Consider the following 775-nt stretch of genomic DNA (forward strand, 5'->3'; position numbering starts at 1 on the left):
CACTTTTATTTTCTCTCTCTTCTTCCCTCCCATTTACTTTTTTTCTGTTTCCTTTTCCATCTTTCTTCCTCCTCCTCTCTTTTCCTCCCTTCTACCCTATCCTCTCTTCTTTCTCTCCTATCCTCCTCCCTCCCTCCCTCATTCTTACCCTCCTCCCTCCTCCCTCCCTCTTCCCCTTTCTTCCAATTCCCTCCCTTCCCTCCTCTCCTTCCCTTCCCTCTACCCCTTCCTCCTTCTCTTCCCTTTCCCCCTTCCTCCCCTTCCTCCTCCTGCTTCCCCTCCCTCCCTCCCTCACCCCCTTCCTCCCTCTCCCCCTTCCTCTCCCTTCTCCCCCTCCTTCCCTCTCCTCCCCCTCCCTCTCCCTTTTCCCCTCCCTGTCCCCCTTCTGCTTCCCCTCCCTCTTCCTTTTCCCCCTCCCTCACCCCTCCCTCCCTCACTCCCCCCCCTTCCCTCCCTTCTCCCCCTCCTCCTTCTGCTTCCCCTCCTTCAGGCACCACCGCCTCGACGGCCTCGACCTTGACTGGGAGTACCCTGCCAATCGAGGAGGAGCGCCCGAGGACAAGGAGAATTTCGTCTATTTGGTGAAGGTCCGTTTTATTTTCTTCGTTTTCTGGTTGTTATCACGTTTATCAAGGTGTGTTTGTCTTATTTTCTTAGTTTTCTGGTTGTTATCACGTTTATCAAGGTGTTTGTTTTATCTTTTTTTCTGGTTGTTATCACGTTTATCAAGGTGTGTTTGTTTTATTTTTTTTCTGTTTATTATTACGTTTATCAA

At 51.1% G+C, this 775-nt stretch overlaps 1 protein-coding gene across 1 annotated transcript in view; it reads left to right on the plus strand.

Annotated features, from left to right (window-relative positions):
• Positions 1-775, plus strand: part of LOC119588469 (probable chitinase 2) — a 24,188-nt gene that overhangs the window by 17,721 nt on the left and 5,692 nt on the right. The window contains exon 4 of the mRNA XM_037937115.1: positions 491-587. Within this exon, the coding sequence (XP_037793043.1) occupies positions 491-587 (97 nt within the window). The remainder of the gene's footprint in view (positions 1-490; positions 588-775) is intronic.

This window comes from Penaeus monodon, chromosome 24 (assembly GCF_015228065.2).
Source record: "Penaeus monodon isolate SGIC_2016 chromosome 24, NSTDA_Pmon_1, whole genome shotgun sequence".
NCBI classification, from domain to species: Eukaryota; Metazoa; Arthropoda; class Malacostraca; order Decapoda; family Penaeidae; genus Penaeus; species Penaeus monodon.